At 39.5% G+C, this 21,306-nt stretch overlaps 1 protein-coding gene across 1 annotated transcript in view; it reads right to left on the reverse strand.

The window, feature by feature from the left end:
• LOC115433295 (angiomotin-like) overlaps nucleotides 1-18,977 on the reverse strand; it is a 45,273-nt gene extending 26,296 nt beyond the window's left edge. Inside the window, 5 exon segments of the mRNA XM_030154620.1 lie at nucleotides 906-998; nucleotides 10,027-10,171; nucleotides 11,212-11,800; nucleotides 18,396-18,636; nucleotides 18,639-18,977. Coding sequence (XP_030010480.1) covers nucleotides 906-998; nucleotides 10,027-10,171; nucleotides 11,212-11,800; nucleotides 18,396-18,636; nucleotides 18,639-18,840 — 1,270 coding nt within the window. The 5' untranslated portion in view covers nucleotides 18,841-18,977.
• Nucleotides 18,978-21,306: the final 2,329 nt, after the last annotated feature.

Consider the following 21,306-nt stretch of genomic DNA (forward strand, 5'->3'; position numbering starts at 1 on the left):
CACAGGGCATGAGTATTCAGATTACTGGTTAGTGTTCTTAGGAGCTTTGATGTATGATGTCAGACTAAAGCTCACTGAATCTCTGTTACCTACGAGCTAATATTTGGGATGTTATTATTTTGACACGACGGGACCAGACGTTGTCCTGAGGCTGACATGGTTCTAGAGCACAGCTGTCAAACATGCGGCCCATGGGCCAAAACCGGCCCACCACAGTGCACAAATTACACTGAAGATATTAACAGTAAAGGGCAGTGAACTTGAAAATAATAGCATTATAACCTATAAATAATGACTCAAAATTTTCTTCTTGGTTTAATGTCAAAAAAACTAATGTGACATTATGCCTTTAAATAATGACAACACCAATTTTTTTCTCTTTGATTTACTGCAAAAAACATTAAAATATGAAAATATTTACATTTACAAACTGTCCTTTAACAATAAAATGTGAATAACCTGAACAAATATGAACAACCTGAAATGTCTAAAGAAACTTAAGTGCAATTTTAACTATATTCTGCTAGTTTTGTACCTTTGATGATCTGATCCATAATGCACATGTAGAAATGATAAGTTGAGGCATAATATTGATAAAAATTTTACTTATATTTCTCAACAAATTTCAGTTTTCTCGGGTTATCCACATCCTTTTTGTTTGGATAGTTTGTAAATGTAAATATTGTCATAGTTTAATGTTATTATTTGCACTATAACAATTTGGAGTTGTCATTATCGATGGGTTATTCTGTTATTGTTTTACTATTCCGGCCCACTGGAGATTAAATTGGGCTGAATGTGAAACCTGGAAGAAAATGAGTTTGACGCCCCTGCTGTAGAGGAATGCAACGCGCGGTGTGTTCAATGTCCTCTCCACTGTGTGCGTGTGTGTGTGTGTTACTCACTCTGTGTGAGCAGCTGTGAGATGGTCTTGCGGTTGTCCTCAGATCCCTCACACTCTTTAGCAGCGAGCTGCTTATTGGCCGTCTCCATGCGCTCTGCAACACAAAGACACACAAAGACACACAACTGATCAGCAGTTTCACAAACACACACTCAAACAGAACGTAGCAGTGTTCATGAAGCATCTCTGGATTAGGGATGGAACGATTACCGGTACAACGATAAACTGCGGTAAAATTACCAACTGTTAGTATTACTGTTTAAATTGTAATTGTCATGATAACCGTGTTTGATTACCGCACATTTAGGGGAAAAAACCCCATGTAAAGATCTGCTTTTATGTCAAATATTTGAGTATAGTTTTAATTTATTACAAATTTAATTGTATATACCTAATATTTGGAAACAATATTCACTTTAAAGTCTGAAAAGGTTCATTAAGCATCTGTGTGTTCAAATGTTCATATTCTATTAGTTCATAACTAACATTATAACATTATTTTTGTGCATTCCCAACAAAGGAACTAACATTATTTAACAAAAGAGTGCTAAATAATAATAAATAAAATATAAACAAAAAAGAAAAACCAAAAACGAACCTCCACCACATCTGCATTTAAATAAATACTTTTTAATATCAATACAGTACTTTTTAATATTGATACAGTATTGCAAAATGAAATATCACAATATGTTGCAGAACTGATATTTTCTTACACCCCTACCAACGAATGATACAAAAGAGAATGAGGAATTTGTAAACCTTCACGACTCCACAAGCACGACTCCGGCTAAAGAACAGATGAGCTGTGAACCTGTTGTCCAAATGTGGACAGTAAAGCCATGTGTGGGTCTGAGGAGGTTCACTGGAGCAGATCCCAGATCAGTCCACATTCTACAGCTCACATGATCCTTTAGTTCATTGTCTGTCTGAAGGTCTAGACCACAGGTGTCAAACATGCGTCCCGGGGGCCAAATCTGGCCCCCCGCCAAAGGTTCCATTCTGGCCCCACAGGATAAAAGTGCAAAAATGAACCTGAACAGTCCAGGTTGTCCAAATCCTTTTGGTTCAGGTTCCACAGACAGACCAATGGGATCTACAGTCAAAATAACAACACAATAACCCAGAAATAATGACAACTACAAAATTTTCTTTGTGAAAAATTATGTGGAAAAAAATAACATTACACTGTGAAAATACTTACATTTACAAAACTATTCTTTCACAATAAAATGCAAATAAATACATAAATAAAAACAAAGATGAACAACCTGAAATGTGCAATTTGAACAATATTCTGCCTGTTATTAAATGTTTGGTGCATTTATGGATCCACTGTGATCTGGAGTTGTGTTAATAATAAGAGATGGAATATTGCAGAAATGGTTCAAATTTTAGTTCCAAACTCCAACATTTGAACAATATTCTGCCTGTTACCAAATGTTTATGGAACATTGTGTGTAAATGTACATGTATAAATAATAAGTCAAGGCATAATATTGTTAAAATTGCACTAATTTTTCAAAAGAAATTTCTGTTTTTTCAGGTTATTCACATCTTTTTTGTAAAATGTAAATATTTTCATAATTTAATTGGGGTTTTTTGTACTATAACAAAAAGAAAAACTTGGATTTGTCATTATTCAGAGGTTATTAAGTTATTATTTTACTGGTCTGGCCCGCTTAAGATCAAACTGGGCTAAATATGGCCCCTGAACCAAAATGAGTTTGACAGCCCTGGTCTGTACAGACTGAACCCATGTGGTCTGGACTATAGTACCTTTAGAACCCTTTGGAACGCCAGTCCAACTATGGGTCCACACATGTGGACGTCAGGCATGACAGGGTTGATATTTCACCTTTAGTCTTAACAATATCCTCAACACATGAATCTGTTTTGCTGCTACGACACCAAACAAACACACATTTGTTTCATTTGCCATCATCTGACGCCCGCTCTCATTCTGTCTGGGTTTTCCTCCACACTCAAAGCTCCTCTGGGAGCCGGTTGCTCAGCACAATCACACAAAAACAACATTAAACAATCCATTCACTTTATTTTTCTTGACACAAAAGACCTAAAGAACTGCTGTTGTTCCTCACACATTGAATATCAGTTTTAGACAAGAATTTAAAAAATGCTGAAAAAATAATAATTGTCAAGGATTTCCAAGTAAAGCTGAAAGTTTAGCAGTAAGTGTCGTTCATCAGCTATTTGAGGTGAACTCTTGGTTTCTGGCTGCTGTTATACACTACACTGCATGTCCAACATTTCCAGGACTCCTGGAAATTACAGCCATATGTGATATTGAGCATTTAATTCCAAAACATTCATCTACAGAATCTGCTGGGAAAAGCATTTGTGGAGCTGGGTTTGAGCAGAACGGCCCAGAGGCCTGGCACCAGAACCACAGACTGATGGTGCTGACGAACAGCTGGAGGCATTCAGCAGATTCAGTGTGACGCAGAGTAGAGCCTGTGGACTTTTAAAGGCTAACAGAACAACAATGGAAGGTAAAGCTGATGAACTGGACCTTACCATCGCAAGAAAAATATACTGACTCTATTGGAAAAGGACTTCATTATTTGTTAACTAATGAATCAGACCATGTAACTCAGACTATATAATTAATTAAACTGATGAATTCTCGCTTCTTCATCCATTCTGCATTTAGAACCTGTTTGATAAAACGTGCAGCCAATGTCCAGCTGAATGTTGGTGCCTAAAAAAATCTATAGAGAGAAAAAAAAGGAGAAGACATTGGAAGACATCAGAAACTCCACAGATGAAAGAATGGGTCTGTGCAGTGACTGAAACTGCATCCTATGAATGTATGCTTAGATGAAGTGATGACAGAGGGGAGGGGGTGACCCTCTGGGACACGTCTTGGGATTACATAAAGGTAGACAGGTCTGTATGTATGAACGTATGAGTGCATGTACAGGTGTGTGTGTCTGTACCAGGGCTCTCAAACTCATGCTCTTTAAGGTTCCACATTCAGCCCGATTTGATCTGCAGTGGACCGGACCAGTAAAATAATAACAGAATAACCTAGAAATAATGACAACTCCAAATTTTTGTCTTTGTTTTAGTGCAAAAAATCCAAAATTATGATAATACTTACTTTTATAAACTATCCAAACAAAAAAGATGTGAATAACCTGAAAAAACTGAAATTTCTAAACAAAAAAAAGAAGTGCAATTTTAACAATATTATGCCTCAACTACAAAAACACTAAACACTGAGTAACAGGGAGGAAACTGTTAAAATTGTGCTTAATTTTCTTTAGATGTTTCAGGTTGTTCATATTTGTTCAGGTTATTCACATTTTATTGTTTCAGGATAGTTTGTAAATGTAAATATTTTCATAATTCAATGTTATTTTTTGCACTAAAAACAAGACAAAATTTTCAAGTTGTCATTATTTATAGACATAATGAAATAAAATTTTCACATCAAACCAAGAAGAAAACATGGAGTTATTTTTTGTAGGTTTTCATGCTGTTATTATTTTACTGGAGATCATGTTGGTCTGTATGTGGAAAATGAACTAAAATGAGTTTGACATGAATTTTTGCACTTTGCAATTTCCTCCCACGGGCTGCAGTGAACCTTTGGGGGGGCCGCATGTTTGAGACCCCTGGTCTATACAGATATTTATTAGTTGATATTATTATGTTTCCACCTTCTTTTGTATCTGCTGCCTGTCTTTTATTTATTTATTTTATTTTTGATCTTTTATGTTTATGAGATAAAGAGTATGTCGAGTCTGTCACCAGTGTTAATTGTTAATTATATACTACCTGCTCTTGTATGAAGAAACATATTAAGTTTACCATGTACCAAGCCTTTGAAAAGTTCAATAAAAACTTCAATTTCAAAAAACTAAAAAAGCACTCGGAGAGCGCAGACCTCTGCCAAGGCGGACCAGTGAGCTCCCACGGCTCCCCCACCCCCCCACCCCGGAACACCACCAAAATTTTATCATTTGTTCCTTGTGCCAGTATCAACATTTCCTGAAATTTTCATCCAAATCTGTCCGTAACTTTTTGAGTTATCTTGCACACAGACAGACAGACAGACAAACCAACGCCGGCAAAAACAGAACCTCCTTGGCGGAGGTAAAAAAAAGGGAGAAAAACACAAGTTTATCAAGATAAACATTCTGTCCCTTCTCATCATCCTTGTGGTTCACTGGTTTATATTTACTGGTGTTCAGCAGGTTGGGTCACAGTTTTCTTTAGTTTCACAGCAGAATTCTACAGAAGTGAATTGCATTCACATGAAAAAATAAAAATCGGCTCTGTTTTTCTGAGTTAGCAAGAGAATTATCTCGTAATTATGAGATAATTATCTTGTCAATTCAGAAAAACAGAGCCAATTTTTTATTTTTTCATGTGAATGCAATTCACTTCCGTAGAATTCTGTTATTTACCAAATGTTTATGAGAGACGAACTGAAAACCCTCGTTCTTGTGTGAGGTTCATTTATCATGTTAAAACCACACACGGTATGAAAAGAACAGATGATAGGACTGTGATATATTTATCTTGTTTTTTCTTTTCTCTTTTTGGGTTTGTTTGTTTTCATCAGCCTGTTGTGCCTAATTTGTTCCGGATAAACAGAACATTTATTCGAGCTGTGAATGTTCACACTGGTCTGATGTTCCTCTGTCATGGACTGACCATTCACTACAGTTTCAAACCACAAACAACCATTGGGTTTCTCTAACTTGGTCTGAGTTTTTTTTGTTTGTTTTTTTTAATTCAGCAATTTGGTTAGACACCAGATAACTTCAATGATTTGATGAACTTAATGTTACAGATTTTCTCTGACTGAATAGATTAAAATCATGAGATTTGCCCAGATTATTTGGTGTGAAGTGGTTATAAAACTCACTCCAAATTTAAAGTCTTTTGTCTTCTTGTGTTGATATTCAAAAAAAGAAAAAAAAAAAAAAATCAAAATCAATAAACACATAAAGACCCAGTCAATGTGGTTAATGTGTAAAAGCAGAGGACCTCCCAGGAGTTTGGCACTTGAGTTCCTTGTGAAGTGTCCTGGCCAGACGGAACTCTTACCACCTTGAGAAAACCTAATTTCTCTGTTCTGGTGGAGTTTGGAGCAGACTTTACTGTTGGAGAGTCATTCTGCATTTATAATAGAACAATAATAATAATTAGAAAAGCACTCTGAGAGCGCAGACCTCCACCACGGCAGATCACCCCCCCGCTCACCAGCAAAATCTACTCATTTGTTCCTTGTGCCAGTATCAACATTTCCTGAAAATTTCAGCAAAATCTTTCAATGTGCGAAGTGAAAGTAAAACTTAACAGCTGTTACTAATTCCTCTATGTCTTCCACTGTTGTGAAGCTCATTTACCTTCCCCCCCCCCATCTCTGAAAATATTGGTCCTATCAACTTGCCGAGATATTTAATGTGGAGACGGAACTATTCTTCAACTGTAGGAACCAAATTGAACAGTTAAAAAACGTGTCACTTTGTCAGAATCGTGCTGATACACACCCAAATAGGGATGTCATGATTGCCAGTATAATGATAAACCACGGTAAAATTGCAGACGGTTAGTATTACTGTTTAAATTCTAATTATCATGATAACCGTGTTTGATTACCGCGTTTTTCTGGAGAAAACACCTACGTAAAGATCTGCTTTTATGTCAAATATTTGAGTATAGTTTTAATTTATTACAATTTTGATTGTATATACCTAATATGTGGAACCAATATTCACTTTTAAAGTCTTTGAAAAGGTTCATTAAGCATCTGTGTGTTATTTATGCAATAAATTATACACATTTTTCAAATCGGATTTTATATATTTTTGTGTGTTTTCTGGCCTTTTGTGTTGATGTTGTAGGTTGAAGTGAACAAAATAATAGACAGATGATATAAATGAAGTTGTGCTGAAAAAAAAAGATCCTAAACATGGGTATAGTAAACATTTGTTTATATAGTATATAAAGGCCAAATCAAAAGGACTGAAAAACGGACAAAATAGGCTCAGACCACTAAGGGTTAATATTAGAATGTTTCTGTAACAGAAGGGACAATGTGCCAATTATTTTATTTGTTTTTTTTTTGTTGTTTTTCTTTAATACACCTTGGTTAAATTATTTCAGTGTGTATCAGTACTTTTTGAACATTTTGAACACAGTTTCAATAATACCACTATGATAATGATAACTGTGATAATTTTGGTCACAATAACCGTGATATGAAATTTTCATATTGTTACGTCCCTACACCCAAACAAACACAAACACAAACACAAACACAAACACAAACACACAGATGCTCTGAGCCCTTCCAGTATTATGATATAGATAGGAAAATATCAGATTTTTACTGAAAAAAAGCAAAATACAGAGAATAACATTACAATAAATAGTGATAGATTACTTAACATAAGGTCAAATAAAGAGAAAAAAAATCATTTGGGAACTGACACAAAAGTAGCACTGGGTCTGTATGAGTTAAAAATGTGTTCCAGATTACAAACAGTCTCGTGTGTGTCATGTTTTTGAGGGTTTTGTTGGTATTCTTTGTGATAACATTCCACATAATTTAACTCTTGAGTCTTATATTGTGATTTTAATAAAGAAAATAAAGCCTCCACAGCTGCAGTGAAAACCGCATTAGTCTCTGAATCAAAAGCATCAGAGCATTAATTCTTTAGGTTCCTTCAAAAACAATAGCTCCACTGAGTACGTGTTGACCTTTGACCCTGAAAAGTGGAGCAAAGTATCCGTTACATGAGTGCACGCCTGCCAAAGCTACGGAGGAGGGAAAAGTAGTGGAGCAGAAGAACGGACAGAATGAGGCTGTGTGCTGATTTGTTGTCGGAGGCTCCCGGTGGACCAGCGTCTGGGCCCAGGGCTCCTGTCTGGATCTGTGTGTGGACACCAGCGGGGGGAGGGGGCTTATTATACATATGTATAATATATAATAGTCCTGCCCCCTCAAATTAAAGTTTGCGAAGCTTCAGGAGGTGGGGAAAAGATAAATGAGCCAAAAGTTTATCTTTCACTTCTGCTGGAGCACAGACTGGAGTACACTCCTAGTATTCTACGTAGGACAGAAAGTGACGCATGCACGCACGCAGTTACCAACCAACACGCACGCACCCCCCAGCCGAACTGCGCGCATGCAGCCAAGTATCCCCCACCCACCCACCAACAAAACGCACATGCATACACCCCCCCATTACACACCGCCACACCAACAGATGAATTCCACAGGAAACACAGACTGTATCCAATGGTTAAATAAGTCGACGATATGAAAATTTCATGTCACAGTTATTGTGAATAAAATGATCCCAGTTATCATTATTATTGTGATATTGTTGAAATGTGCTCAAAATGTTGAAAAAGTACTAATACACACACTGAAATAATTTAACCACGTATTTTGAAAAATAAATAAATAAATAAAATAGGCACAATGTACTTTCTGTTGCAGAAACATTCAAATATTAACATGGAAACATCAAACATACACATGTGCATTAAAGATGGAACCTTATGGACACTGTTTGACCATTTTCCAGATCAAGTTTGAGTTGTTTCAGTTTCTTTTTCATAAATAGATAGATATAGTCACTCTCTCTCTCTCTCTCTCTCTCTCTGTGCACTTGGACCGGGTCTCTTTCTCTTTCTCTCTCTCTCTCTTTGTCTTTCAAAGTGCGGTAATCAAACACGGTTATCATGATAATTAGAATTTAAACGGTAATACCAACCGTCAGGAATTTTACCGTGGTTATCGTTATAGCGCTAATTGTTCCATTCCTAGTCCAGCTAAATCCTTCCATTCACTTCTGTGTTCTTCAGTGATTCTCCTCTGCTCCTCTACAGCATCATGTTCCCCTCTAGCTAATGTTAATTTAGAGACGCATAAATAAAAGACTCACTCCACACAAGACACAGTTCAACACGTACTTCACGTAAACACAAGCGCAGTTGAATCTCATGGATCAAACCTTTAACTTAATAGCTTGTATTTGCACCACTGAAATTTGGTTCAACAAAACAGAATATTTAAGGTGGAGTAATTGTGAGTTAACCCTTTATAGTTCACTCATAGAAATACTCTGAAATTCAATATTTCATCCTCAGTGTTATTGGAGGACATAACGAGACTTTATTACTTTTGTGAACACCTTTGCGGCAGGCATCTCACTCCATTGTGTCAGTGATGCAAAGTCAGAAATGCCCATTTCTTCTAAACTGCCCCTCTTCAGATCCATTTATTACCTCTGCCAAGGAGGTTATGTTTTTGCCAGGGTTTGTTTGTTTGTTTGTCTGTCTGTCTGTCTGTCCGTTAGTGTGCAACATAACTCAAAAAGTTATGGACAGATTTTGATGACATTTTCAGGGTTTGTTGGAAATGGGATAAGGAAGAAATGATTAAATTTTGGTGGTGATCGGGGGTGGGGGGGCCCACGGGGGGGCCCATTTCCAACAAACCCTGAAAATTTCATCAAAATCTGTCCATAACTTTTTGAGTTATGTTGCACACTAACGGACAGACAAACAGACAGACAGACAGACAAACAAACAAACAAACAACGAACCCTGGCAAAAACATAACCTCCTTGGCGTGGGGGGGGCCCACAGGGGGGGCCACTGATCAGCCTTGGCGGAGGTCTGCGCTCTCCGAGTGCTTCTAGTTTTATTGAAATTCTCTGTTGAATTTCTTTAGTTCTACTCCATAAATGTCATTGTTTGTTCTGTATCCAGTGGTTCAATAAATCAATCATTAAGTCTTGCCAATACACAGCCCTAGTAGTAGTAGTAGTAATAGTAGTAGTAGTAGTAGTAGTAGTAGTAGTAGTAGTAGGATTACTAGTACTACAACTACTACAACTAGAGGACAGAAGTGCTTCTAGTGATCTATAATATCATTGTTTTCAAGTGTCTTTAACCTTTCATGTCCACATTTGTTGACATTTCTTTATACTGGGACTCAAATGGACTCTCCACTAAACCAGTCTGGACCAGTATGTGTTTCCTTGTGGCTGTGCAGTGTTTGGTCCCAGCAGTAACAGGACGGTGGTTCCTGCAGCTCTGTGCACACAGGCCCAGGTGTCAGCGCTCACCTCTCAGGTCCCTGTTGAAATCGTGCAGCCGCCGCACCTCCAGCTCCAGCTTGTTCCTCATGGTTTTCTCCAGAGCCTCCCTCTTTGACGAGGACTTGGCCAGGTTCTCATAAGCCTCCGACACCAGCTGGATCTCCGTTTCCAACTGCAGACAGGAGAGAAGGAAACGCAGTTTGGATTGTTATTCAAATAACTAAACCGTTACTTCGCTGCGTGTTAATGCTCATATAAAAAAATGACACTTCTAAGCAAGTCTGACACATGATGCATTCACATTCCATCTGAAACCTTTTCTTCACCGCTGGCTCTGTCCTCAGAAACAGCCACAGCTTAACATTTAGAACCAGAATTTAGACTTACTTAGACTTTACTGCTGATGTTTAACTTGCCAGTTGGTGATGACCACCACAGGAATAATCACAAGTCTACATTAAAAGCCTGAAAGGTGCAGGAGACTTTCATGACCAATTTTTCATCAGATCTGTCCATCCTCAGTCCTATCCTCAGTATCATGAATCTGTAAGTCTGTCTGTCACTACTCACCTGAATCTCTTGCATTACAGTGAACAGTTTCTTAGTTCCATCCACCACAAACAAACCGTGTGTTTACAAACAGAGCCAGTAGGTACTCAGGCATCTGAGGAATTTTGTCGCGACGTGCATTGTGGGAAACGAAGGTTCGTGCAGCTGGAACAGACACGAGGCAGAAATGTCAGGAGCTCCCCTCCCTCTATGCATATTCCTCCAGCCGTTTCCACGTTTCAGCCGTTTCCACGTCGTGTTTGTTTCATCCATATAATATCATATGGTCGTGCTGCCGCTGTCAGGTGGCTGCGTGAACCTCCCTTTCCCACAATGCACGTTGCGACAAAATTCCTCAGATGCCCGAGTTCCCTCCCGGCTCTGTTTGTAAACACATGGTTTGTTTCTGGTGGATGGCACTAAGAAAGTGTTCACTGTAATGCAAGAGATTCAGGTGAGTAATGACAGACAGACGAACAGACTCATGATACTGAGGATAGGACTGAGGATGGACAGATCTGATGAAAAACTGGTCACAAAAGTCTCCCGCAGCTTTAAGTGTAGCTCTGGTAAATCTGTGGTGATGTGTCCGTTTACAGGCTTCTGTACCGCTGTCTCTGTAAAAATGCACAACGGTGTGTTGTCTTTTTTTTATGACTTTACCTTGTGCAGTTTGGTGACTTTTTCGCGACAGACCTCCATCTCCTGCCTCAGCATCCTGTTCTCCTCCGTCAGCACATCCACCATTTGATGGGCACGAGCCATCATGGCGAAGGACTCCCCCTGCAGGTTAGAGTAGGAGTGTGGGTGTGGGAAATGTCCAGTCTGCACTGGCAGCTGAGGCTGAGGAGGGGGGGGGCCCTGAAACTGCTGCTGCTGCTGCTGCTGTTGCTGATACTGATGCTGCTGCTGCTGCTGATGGTGGTGCATCCTGGGAGTGGAGCCATATGGGTCATGAGGAAAACCGTGGCCCCTCTGTGGTGGCAGGTGGATGGGCCCGGGGGCGAAGGGCTCGCCTGGGTGATGGGAGCCGGGGCCTTGTGGACTGCGGGGCCCCACGACAGGGAAGGGCTCTATCTGACCCTGAGGGTGCTGGTGAGGGAAGGACGGGTGGGATGAGTGGGAAGCACTGAGCATGCTGCTGAGGGTGGAGGACTGGGCACGGGACAAGGAGCCCACAGAGGTGACGGAGGAGGTGGGACTGTGCTGGTGAAGGGGCCTCTGGGAGTGGACCGAGCCCTCTTTACTGGACCTGCACAGAGAAAAACAGATGAAGCAAAAACTTAACAGGACACTTAAAAGGACAGTAGTGTTGGAACATCAAAATACATTCTTACTCTTGTTCCTTCTAATTTTGTGAAAATTTAAATCCATCCACGTCTAAACAGATTTTCAAAAAGTTCAAACTTCTCTCAGTTTTTGATGTGAACATTTAACAGACCTGTGTCTCATGTACAAATATGGTCACTTAACTCATATTCTTCCCAAAGTTTTTCAGAATTTCTTTTTGCGGTCTTCTGTTATTCACAATTATCCTACACGATATTCAAGCGAATTTGATCTTCCATACTGCTGAACTTCTGTCTGTCAGTATTCTCTGAAATATCATGGACCAAATCTGTGGAATAATCTACGATCTGCACTTCAGTCAACATCTTCTTTATCATTGTTTAAAAAGTATCTGAAAATGACTGTAATTCATTAAAAATTGTAAGGCTGTATATCATTTGATTTGATGATTTGTAAAATGTGATTTGCATTTTTATTGCGTTTACTTTAGTTTATTAATTCAGTTATATTGTATTTTTAATTCTTTTTTCTTTTTTTTCCTTTTTTTTTCCTCTGTGTATTGTTCATTTCTGGTGGAGGTATTCATATAAGCTTTTTTTTTGGCTTCTAACCTCTCCTGCACAATGATGTTACTTGTTTGAATGTTTTTTTAAATTTTCTCGTGCTGTTTTATGATGTGCAGATAACTAAATAAATAAACATAAAAATATAACAGATGTGCCCATGAAAGATATGGGATAAAATGTACAGTAGAACCTCCCAGTACCAGTGCACCGTAGTACGACCAATTACCTTTACGAGCTGCGACTCATGAGAATTTTTATCTTGAAATACGAGTGTAAATCTGCAGTAGGAGCAGGTGCAGCCGCTGCAGGTTCACTTCACATGTTTATTTCAGAAATATATATATATATATATATATATATATATGTGTGTGTGTGTGTGTGTGTGTAAATAATTCAGTTCAGTTCAGTGGGGGGGGGGCACATGCAGACAGCTGAGGGGGTCCATCTATAGTCAGATGAGGGTGAGGAGGTTCATCCAGACAGATGAGGGTAAGGGAGGAGCTCACAGATATCCCATAATACTTCTTCATTCTACCCATAATGCTGTCAGATCAGATAAGTGGAAACAGTGTGAGCAGAGGCGTTCATTCTGGGTTAAACAGTGAACGCGTCTGTTTAGCATACCCTTCAGCGCTAATAGTGAGCTAACGATGGTTTAGCGAACGCAACGAGTGCAGAAACGGATTTTGCGTTCGTTAAGCCTCTGCGTTCGCCGACCCATCGTTCACTCACTATTTGCGTTCAGGGGTGTGCAAACGGCTGCGTTCACTATTTAACCCAGAAACGAGCCTCTGAGTCCTCTACTCAGAAAGTTCTGTTGAGGCTGTTATGGATGCAGGCACTGAAAGACAACTGTTAGCTAATTCAGCTCATTTTACGCTAACAGTAACTAATGACCATCTGCCAGCACAAAACAGACTTCAACACAAACTTCATGGAAGCACACAAGGGAACATTTTACATCTAAGGTACACTAAGCTGCTAACATGTTAGCAACACGCCATGCTAAGCAACGATGAAAGTAGGAATGGAACGGTATGAAAATTTCATATCACGGTTATTGTGACCAAAATTATCACGGTTATCATTATTATCATGGTATTGTTGAAATGTCCTGGAAATGTTCAAAAAGTACTTATACACACACTGAAATAATATAACCAAGCTGTAGTTTGGAATAAATAAATAAATGAAAAAATAAAATAAAATAATTGGCACAATGTACTTTCTTTTGGCAGAAACATTCAAATATGAACATGTAAACATCAAACATACAAATGTGCAAGGTTCTAATAGTTTTGGATTTTTCATTCTAGTTTAGTTTTATTTAGTTTTGACTTTTTTTTTTTCTCTAATTCAGTTCATTTAAATTCATTTTTAGAGCAGGTTTGCTAGTTTTTATTAGTTTTCATTTTGTTGTAAATGCTTAGTTTTAGTTTAGTTTAGTATTAATTTCAAGTTTTTTATCGTCTTTTCTCTTCTTCTCTGTGGTCGTATTCAAATAAATCCCAGACAGGACTCTGCTGCTTTCTCTCAACTTTAGTCTTCATGTTCCAGGTAAAGTGGGGACCAGAAGACGACAGGAAACCACAATGAACACAAGTGACGGACTGTGAAATGCCCTATGATGCCGCTAGCTAAAATTGCTCAAGCGAAATAAATTGCTTTTGTATCAGTCCGATGTTGACAAAGACGAAAACTAAGGGAATTTTACCCATAATTTGTATTAATTTTAGTTAGTTTTGTAAACACACAATACAGTTTCAGTTAGTTATCGTTTTTTTCTTTTAATTATAGTTTTTATTTATTTCAGTTACGAAACTGTTTTTTTTTCAATTCTAGTTTTCGCCATTCTCGTTAACGATAATAACTTTGCAAATCTGCATTAAAGATGGCACCTTATGGACACTGTTTGATCATTTTCCATATCAAGTATGAGTTGAAAGTGCGGTAATCAAACACGGTTATCATGATAATTACAATTTAAACAGTAATACTAACTGCCAGGGATATTACCCGTGGTTATTGTTGTACCAGTAAATCGTTACATCCCAAGATGAACGTAAGTGACACAGGAGCTGGAGGTCCTGTCTGCTTCTTTCAGATCGACTGTGGGAAAATTCCATGTTCCCACTCAACTCCATTTGACTGCTGATGTGATATTATGCAGCTGAACGGCTGAACCTAATACCTCAGGGGCTAGTTGTGAACTTATAGAATCTGAACATTTGAACAGGATCTTAAACTGTAATGTCTGTAAAACAGAATTTCAGTTTGAACACAGGAACATTTTGATATAACATTAGATCCTGTTGGGATCAAATAAAAATGTGTTTAGTATTTGTGCAGATTTCCGGTGTAATTCAATTCTTCCAGGAAATAATGTTTTAAAAAAAGCCAAAACCAATTAAAAAATTGCCTTTTTAACAGTATCATGATATATCGTGATATATCATATGATATATGATCCTAGTATTGTGATTTGTATTGTATTGCCAGATTCTTGCTGATACACAGCCCTAGTTGCAAGCAAGGTTCTAATAGTTTTGGATTTTTCATTCTAGTTTAGATTTATTTATTTTGACTTTTTTTCTCTAATTCAGTTAGTTTTAATTCGTTTTTAGAGGCAGGTTTGATAGTTTTTAGTAGTTTTCATTTTTTTCTAAATGCTTAGTTTAGTATCAGTTTTTGTTTTTTATCTCTTTCTCTTCTTCTCTGTCGTCGTATTCACATAAATCCCAGACAGGACTCTGCTTTCTTCCAACTTAGTCTCCATGTTTCCAGGTAGAGTGGGGACCAGAAGACGACTGGAAACCACAAGTGAACACAAGTGACGGACCCTTAAATATCAGATGGTGACAGCAGAGAAAGTGCTAGAACGAAATAAATCGATTTCGTATCAATCCGACATTGACAAAGACGAAAACAAAGGGAATGTTTCCATAATTTTTATATGTTTTAGTTAGTTTTTGCAAGGACACAATACAGATTCAGTTAGTTATTTTTTTCTTTTAATTACAGTTTTTATTTATTTCAGTTAATGAAAAATGCTTGTACACTTCTAGTTTTCGTCATTTCGTAGTTTGCGTTAATGATAATAACCTTGGTTGCAAGTTGATGTTTTACAGAATAGTGGCTGAACATGTTCCTTCAGACGTGGAGGCGACACTTTCAGATGCTACTGGATTACCTGAAGGGGGCGTCTGGGACAGATTCTTTTTTTTTTTTTTTTTTTACTTCCCATCCTTCGGTGTCTTTTGCGTTTGTGAGTCACCTGCTGCGCGCCTGCTTTGTGTGCGTGTCTGTTTATGAGTACGGTGGGAAAGCACCAGCTGTGAAGTGGCTTTTGAGAAAGGAAAACATTCCTCCCTTTAACCCTCAAAGGGACGTCATCAAAGTGGAGCAGCTCGTGCCCGGACTCGTTCAATGCCAGTGATTAAAATGCTGTGGTATTCGTGTCTGTTTGAATGTGTTCACTGTGAGGTAAACACACCGGCGTAAAAACAGGACCAACAGGCTCTGTCCTCCGCATCCCGAAAACCCGAGTCAGCAAAATGAGACGGAAGGGGGGGAGGAGGGAGCGGGAACTCTTTGGAAAACTTCTCCCATATTCATTTTAGATGCATTTCGTTAGCTTCATAGCATAACTGTCTGACTCACAGGTGTCAAACATGCGGCCTGGGGGCCAAATCCGGCCCGCCAAAGGGTCCGATCCGGCCCACGGGATGAATTTGTGAAATGCAAAAATTACACTGAAGATATGAACAATCAGTGGTGTCAAAATCCTTTTAATTCAGGTTCCACATACAGACACATACAGTCCAATTAGATTTGAAGTGGGTCAGAACCAGTAAAATATTATCAGAATAACATAAATAATGGACAACCGCACATTTTCTCTTTTTTTAGTGTAAAAAAGTAAAATTACATGAAAATGTTTACATTACAAAACTATACTTTTACAAAAAATGGGAATAACCAGAACAAATATGAACAAACGGAAATGTCTTAAGAAAAGTAAATGCAATTTGACCAATATTCTGCCTGTTACTAAATGTTTTGTGTGATTGTAACACACATGTGTAAATGATAAACTGAGGCAGAATATTGTTAAAATTGCACTCGTTTTTCTTAAGACGATTCAAGTTGTTCATGTTATTCAGATTTTTAAGGAAACTTTGTAGATGTAAACCTGATCATAATATAATTTTACTTTTTTCACTGTTATTATTTTACTGGTTCGGACCACTGGAGATCAAATTGGACTGAATGTGGAACTGAACTAAAATGAGTTTGACAGCCCTGATCTAACTCACACACACATGGACAAAAGTATGTGGACACGTTGAATTCAGGTGTTTCTTTTCTAACAGGGGTCTGGGATAAAACAATAATGGCTAATGTCAGAATATAGTTTTATATTATGGTACAGGTGTCAAACATGTGGCCCGGGGGCCAAATCCGGCCCACCAAAGGGTCCAGTCCGGCCCCTGGGATGAATTTGTGAAATGCAAAAATTACACTGAAGATATTAACAGTCCTTTTAGTTCAGGTTTCACATTCAGAACAATTCAATCTCAAGTGGGCAGGACCAGTAAAATACTATCATAATAACATAGAAATAACGACAACTCTATTTTTTTCTCTTTGTAAATGTAAATATTTGTATGTTTACACTAAAACAAAGCAATTTCACAAAAAATAGAACCAATGGTCCTGTAGCTTACCGGCCAAATGAAAAGCTTTGGAAAATGTATCCAGATGCCATTTATTCTCACCCAGTTCTGTGCATTTATTAAATTACAGAAATAGCCCATGTTTTGGTCATATTCCAATCAGATCTGTAAAAAATTCTAATTCCAACTTGATATCATTGATACTGATTTACTGGATCAATCCACTTCTTATCTGTTCTAATGGGAAAATGTTTCAAAGTCACACCAAATCCAGAATCAGATCCAGATCGAAATAATGTCAGTACCTTGTGTTGACATCATCATACAGAAGCTGTATACCAAGTCTGAAGTCAATCAGAACTGGAGTTTGGGAGAAGAAGACGATTGAAATGTTTTCCCCATAAGAGCCCATGTTCAATTTTGCGTAAGTTCCCGGATCCAGAAGAAGATCCTGATCAGCATGTGGACATTATGTTTGGGTCATCTCCCCATCAGGGCTGGACTGTAGAAATTTACATTGGAGATCATTTATATTTACTGAATTATTGCATCCATCCACTTCCTATCTCTTATAATGGGGAATTTTTCCAAGTCGCACCAAATCCAGAATCAGATCCGGATCCAAATAATTTCACTAACTTTTGTTGACATCATCATACAGAAGCTGTATACCAAGTTTGAAGTCAATCAGAATTGTAGTTTCGGAGAAGAAGACGATTGAAATTTTTGTAACGGACGACAGACGCCGCTGCTGCCGCCGGACGCCGCATGACGACAATAGCTTACAGCCTGTCGGCCGGTAAGCTAAACATGTGAATAACCTGAACAAATATAAACAACCTGAAATGTCTTAAGAGAAGCAAGTACAGTTTTAACAATATTCTGCTGGTTATTAAATGTTTTGTGTGTTTGTAGATCCACTGTGATCTGTTAGTTCTAATGTACACGTGTAAATGATAAACTGAGGCAGAATATTGTTAAAATTACATTTATTTTTTCCGTTTGTTCATGTTATTCACATCTTTTGAAAGGACTTTTTTCGCTCTAAAACATAGAGAAAAGTTTGGAGTTGACATTATTTCTATTATTCTGTTCTTATTGTACTGGTTGGGCCCACTGCAGATCAATTTAGCTGAATGTGGAACTGAACTAACATGAGTTTGACAGCCCTGTGTTAGATTTTCTGGTCTCAGTTTGTTTTGTTTTGCCTTGAAGCACCAAGCCCAGACTGAAAATCTGTTGCACAGCTCTGGCAGGTAGATCACACCTACAGACTGCCAGTTGATGGCCAGTGTTTTCCGTATGCATTTCTTACCTGAATGAGCCGTACTCAGGGGGGGGCTGGTAGCGGACGTGGGGCACCTCCCTGGAGTGCTCCCTCCCTCTCTGCTCCGGGTAGAAGTGACCTCCAGGCTCCTGCTGTTTGGTGGGTGAGCCCATGCCTTTGAAGGGATAGTCTGGAGGCGGTCCCCTGTGCGGCGGCTTGTAGTAGTCCCCTGGCGGTCCTGGAGGGGGCAGCTGGGGGGAGAGCGGGGCGCTGGTGACAGGGGGTGGGCTTTCACTCCGCTGGTGGCCAACGACAGCTGCATCAGCCGCTCGCTGAGGGAGCGCACGTGGCCCTGCTTTAGGTCCTTCAGCCCGTCGTCCTGGTGAACCTTTCCTGCGCCGCTCACCCGCTGCACCGTGGGCCGACCCTCGGTGCGCACCTTGGCGTTGGTGACGCCGGTGACATAGAAGGCGGTGCCCACTGAGGCGGGCATGGGGGGCTGCTGGGGCTGGGGGTTCTGCTGCTGCGGGGGCGGAGCGTGGCCACGGAAGTACTGCGACTGCACTTTGGCCTCCTCGTACGTAGGGAGATCCTCAGGGTTCGGCCCTTGTCCCTGGCTCCCCCCACCGCCCCCACTGCTGCCTCCCACTCCAGTTCCTAACCCTAAACCTCCACCTCCTCCTCCGCTGCTCCCCCCTCCTCCCCCCACTCTGGTGGAGCCCAGCTTTTCTAGGCCGTTGTCCGTCTGCAGCTCCTGTCCCTGAGGCTCTTGCCGGGCGATATGGGGGGTCATGGAGTGATCATCGGCCGGACCCCCCTGTCCCTGACCCGGGTAGGCTCCACCACCCCCTGGACCACCGCCTGCTCCTCCCCCTTGTTGCTGCTGCTGCTGTTGGAGTACATAATTTCGGTTCATCTGCTCCTGCAGGAGGCGCTGCAGGACGGTGCTGCCGCCTCCTCCTCCTCCACCTCCGACGCTGTTGCTGCTGCTGGACGCCTCCTCGGCTGCGGCCCTCATCTCGGCTTCACGTTGACTGCGCACCTCATGGAAGGACAAGCTCCGACCGCGGTCTATCGTCCCTGGGAAGAGGAGAGGGTGGTGAAGGAATGTAATGAAAACAGCAAGAGGAGTCGATCAAAAAAAGGAGAGACAACAGTGAGGTCAAAGAGGTACACTCACCATCCACCACCAACCACACACACAAAGCCGTGAAAACACACTGATGCATGATGGGAGAACAACACACAACTGACAAACACACATGGAAAAGAACCTGAGGACACCAACCATCCACCAGTGAAATGAACATCCAAACGGACAGTTTAAACCACAGCTGAGCCTGGATCCTACAGACGGAACATGACAGGTTGGAGGTCTAGCTTGTGTCTTTTGTAACTGGACTAAAATTTAAACACAGAGGTGCCAGCCAGCATCAGGAATGATAGAAAAATGACCAATTTCATATCAGCTGTTTTCCAAAAATTTAACAAACTCATTGTTCATGCATGCATCTCATAATTTGTATTGGATTTGGAAAATTGTGGATGTAGGAGGTACTTATCCATACTCAGATTATGACCTCCAGTAGATGGAGGTCAGAAATTTGAAGGAGCAGACAGGAGGACCTGAATGGAAACTGAATAATGTACTGCTTTGGATAGGGACCAGCGCTGTCACGTTTCATACATGGAAACAAGTTGGTAGATGTTGCTAAATGACTAAATGGTTATTTGCTGTCAGGTAGAACCACTCACAGCTTAATCATGTGTATATGTAGCTGTTCATTGGTCAAACACTGAACTCTGTCAGTGTAAAGTGAAGGACACATATACTGACAAATGTTTGCTCCTGTCTTGGTGGAAATCTGCCTAAAAAGTCGCTATATTGCGATATGGGGAAAAAAGAAAAAAAAAAGATCTTGATTTTTTTCCCCAATATCACAGACAAAAATGGTAAGTGATCTGTTTCTGGGTGCATGAACTGAAGACAAAACTTCATTCAAAAACACTCCGCCTTTACTAGAACTATCTGCCATATGTGACTGGAAGAACACATTCACAATTAACAGTTAAACTACTACTAGGAGTGTCATCAAAGCTGGCAAATCTAGAGAGAAAGTTGTGTAGTTAACCAGAACAGTGGTGGTAACACTATTAGCCACTTACATAACAGTATCAAAATTAGTTTAACTGTACACTATTTTTACTAGGGGTGTTTGTTTACCTACTTTCTTAGTTTCAGTTATCTACAATAACTGTACGTGGAAGACAGTATGAAACTTGACCTGTCTGCTTTATACTGTCGTCAGGCAGCACTTTATAACAAGAAACCCAAGCCATCTGATTCTTTTGGCTAAAAAAAAAAAAAAAAAAAAAAAAAAATTATAATAATAAAGTAGTTTTACCAAATAGGATGTGTGAGTTGCCAGTCAATCATTCATTTAGATTTTTCAAAAATGTGCAGAACGTAAAATGACTGTTTTTGTGAAAAGATGTCTGGTGGCTTTATGATAAAATAGCTCCAATTCTTTGCTGGAGAAACAGCTATCAAGGTAAGCTCATAATGTTATGAAATGAGCATTTTTTTGTGGATAAAGCATGTTTTGTGGCCCTCGTGCATAGGACTGCATTCCTGATGCCTCCTCTCATCTGTACATATCCTTGCATATTTGCACAACAGTAATAACATCGGCACTCAACGTCTTACCACTATGACAGTAATTTGTATCTTGCACAATCAATCAATCTTTTTTTTTTACACCTTGATATACTTCCTCTTTGCACAGTACATTTTATTTGAACTATTTATTTTTCCTTGCTTACTGTACAGTTGATTTACTTGATTGTTTAAACTGTCTGAACTGTCCAGTTACTCTACCTCCATACTGGTAGTGTGTCGACTGCCATCTACTGTAGGTAATGCACCAACTGTATGGAAGTACCTCACCCCTAAACGTCC

The sequence above is a fragment of the Sphaeramia orbicularis genome, chromosome 14 (assembly GCF_902148855.1).
Source record: "Sphaeramia orbicularis chromosome 14, fSphaOr1.1, whole genome shotgun sequence".
In the NCBI taxonomy this organism is placed as follows: Eukaryota; Metazoa; Chordata; class Actinopteri; order Kurtiformes; family Apogonidae; genus Sphaeramia; species Sphaeramia orbicularis.